This window comes from Entamoeba nuttalli, assembly GCF_000257125.1.
Source record: "Entamoeba nuttalli P19 unplaced genomic scaffold asmbl_4564, whole genome shotgun sequence".
In the NCBI taxonomy this organism is placed as follows: Eukaryota; Evosea; order Mastigamoebida; family Endamoebidae; genus Entamoeba; species Entamoeba nuttalli.
The window spans coordinates 1-3,139 of record NW_008576883.1 but is presented as its reverse complement, the minus strand read 5'-3'; the positions used below and the strand labels follow the sequence as shown (position 1 = coordinate 3,139).

Here is a 3,139-nt window from a genome sequence, read left to right as displayed (position 1 = left end):
AAAAAAAATATTATTACTCAGCAATAACTGGAACAAAAGTATTATTTGGTAATAAAGAATGTTCATAAAAATATTGTGATATTTTATCAATGATACTTGTTGTTGGTTGATTTAATTGAAATCCTATATTGAATAAATTCCCATTAATAATAATACCATCTGACTGAATATAGTCAAATATTCCTATTAATGCTTCATGATAAATTTTACCATTAGTTAATGCTTGTTTATTTAAATCAATTACTTTATAAGAGCCATTAACATTTAATGTAATTATTTGAATTTTATGTTGAGATGGTACTTCTTCATTAACAATATTTTTCTTTGACCTTCCTTCTATTATAGAAACTAATGGATTATTTTGAATAATTTGAATAATAGAATTAACTGTTTCATTTAAAATAAACTGTCGAATTATTCTTTCTTTATTAGGACGGTTTAAACCAATGTTTAATTGTTTTGCTTTTTCAAAGATACAATCCCTATTAAATACACACATTCCATTTTGATCATATAATTGATATAATTGAATTGTTGTTAATGTTTTAGTTTTATGTTTTTTTGGTTTTTCAAGTAATAAAGTATATCCCATTGTTGAAAGAATAGCAAAATAAAGAGATTGAATCCCAATATTTTTATCAACACTTTTATATTTCATTTTCTTTAATAATTCTTTGTCTTTCTTTTCTCTAATGCCTTGTACTTGAGGTAATTGTTTATCATTTCTTTCATTTTTTATTTCATTAATAACATTATCAGTATTATTAGCATTCATTATGGATTTTTTAAGTATTATTAATCAATGAAAATTATACTTTTAAGTTCATTTTAGATAGGTTTAAGATGTTGTCAAAGTCTGGATGATGTTTTTCATTTATTTAATTAGAATTATATTTATTATAATTACTTATTTATGTATTAATATAATTTATTATATTTGATACATATAAATAATATCCCTAAGATTCAATAGATTTGTGGAAGATAAATAAGATTAAAATATAGGGTATGTGGATATTAAAAGAGAATGAGAACTTCTAATCAATTAATCAATATTTACGCAAAGGGTTAGTACTTTATTTAGTTATTGAAATTAGATAAAAACACCCTGTGCAAGACAAATGTGTAGATCCTAATAAAGAGAAGTCTTGTCTATTTCTTTTTATCTGTCTACAAACAAATAAAATAAATAACATAGTTAATCTAATTCCTTTTTTTTCAATAGTTGGTCATCAAAATTTTGAAGTTGATGTTTTCTAAATTCTTCAAAATCATCATCTTCATTTTCATCAAAATTAAGGAGAATTGATGCAGTAGTATCAACAAGTGTTGATTTTTCTTTATTATGATTCATTTTTATTTGTCTTTGACTTGAAGGTTTTATTACTGGAGTTTTTAATTGTTCAGTACTGTTATTATCATCATTTGAAATTGTAACATACTTATTCCTTATATCAATACCAGCTTTAAGACATTCAATCTGTAATTTGGCAGGGGGATTGTCATCCATTACAATATTCAAAACTTCTTTAAACATTTCACGACATTTTTGAATTTTGTCTTTATCCTTTTTGTCTAATTCAATAAATATATTACGAAGTCCTTTTCTATATTCTCTAAGTGACGTTGTTTTTCCTTCAATTGATTTTAATTCTTTTTCAAATATTGGATAGTTATGAAGAAGAAGACAATGGAGGTTCTTACAATTCAGTCGCACTCTTCCATTGTTAAAAAACGAAAGAAATTGCAATTGACCAGAACCAATTGTGATAATATCTAAATGGTTTAATAATTGTTTTTTCTTCATAACAATATCATTTACTTTAACTATATCAGATGTTTTTGGATTAGTTTCAATCACAACATTCGCTTCTTTATCACATACTAACGTACATATCAGAACTGGAGAGTCTCCAACTTGAATTGCAGCATCTGGAATATTCCCAACTTGGTAGATTTTGTTTGGTCGAATATATAGAGAATCACCAGTTTGTGGGAATCGAGTGACTTTACAACAATACCCTTTTTCCATAGCTTTTAGGTCATTGTCACTTACACTCATTTCAAATGAATTTCCTAGTTTTCTTTTTTCAATGACTTTCCAAGATAGTTTGTTTCAACTGAGTCTATAACAATTGTCTATCATTCTGTCTTGTGTTTAAATAAACTATTCATTAAAACATGTACATCTTCCTTAAGTTTGTCTCTTTCAAAAGATAAGTTTTATTTGTTTGAGGAAATTCTTCAATAACAAATTTTTAAAAATGTTATTCAATTAAAAAATGAAAATTATGAAAACCTAATTTAGGGTTTATTATAAAAATAACATTAATATAAAAATAGTTAGATATATTATAATTTTAAATAGACGATGTCATAATGTGGTGATACAGACATTTAATAAATTAATGTATGCATGAAAATATATTTAAAATGAAGAGTTTGTTAACTAAAATATATTTACCAAATAGCATTTAAAGAATGAAGCATATTTCATTAAGAGTAAGTAAAGAATGAACAATAATAAATGTCATAGATAATAATACTAAATTAAAGATGAGAAATATAAATAAACTTCTGATACATATAAAATAATCAATGAGATGAAGAAATAAACAATAAAATAAGAGACGGTATAGTTAAAAATGATAATAAAGAATAAGAGAAATAGGAAGCAAAAAGAAATGGAAATAAATAACAAATGATAAATATAGTAAGTCTTATCAGAGAAAACAAAGAATAGAAAAAGAAATAGATAATAAATTATATAATAAGTAATAAGAAAAAGATATAGAAAATATAACGAAATAATAAATGAATATAACATAATAAATATAGATAAAATGAGAAACAAAACAATGAATATGACAGACAATCCAGAATTAGATTTAAGAATAAGTTATGAAAAGAAAAATGATAGAACTGAAATTAAAACTAAATAAGTTTAGACATTCTACTAATTAATAACATTTAAAAATAATATCTAATAAATGAATAAAGCAATGAAATAGAAAATATTATAATTTAAAATTAAGGAAATTAAAAGATAAAAGAATATAGTAATAAAACAAGCAAAGAATAAAGAAGTAGTTAAGAATAAAGAAATATTACAAAAGTGAGTCTAGAAAATATAAAAAAA

At 23.0% G+C, this 3,139-nt stretch overlaps 2 protein-coding genes across 2 annotated transcripts; both read right to left on the bottom strand.

The window, feature by feature from the left end:
• Nucleotides 1-13: 13 nt before the first annotated feature.
• ENU1_106770 (hypothetical protein) lies at nt 14-775 on the bottom strand (the record flags this gene model as incomplete). The annotated part of the gene is made up of 1 exon (XM_008859455.1): nt 14-775. One exon carries the CDS (start codon nt 773-775, stop codon nt 14-16), a length of 762 nt encoding a protein of 253 aa, XP_008857677.1.
• Nucleotides 776-1,198: 423 nt separating this feature from the next.
• ENU1_106760 (hypothetical protein) lies at nt 1,199-2,062 on the bottom strand (the record flags this gene model as incomplete). The annotated part of the gene is made up of 1 exon (XM_008859454.1): nt 1,199-2,062. The coding sequence occupies one exon, from the start codon at nt 2,060-2,062 to the stop codon at nt 1,199-1,201; it is 864 nt and encodes a 287-aa protein (XP_008857676.1).
• Nucleotides 2,063-3,139: the final 1,077 nt, after the last annotated feature.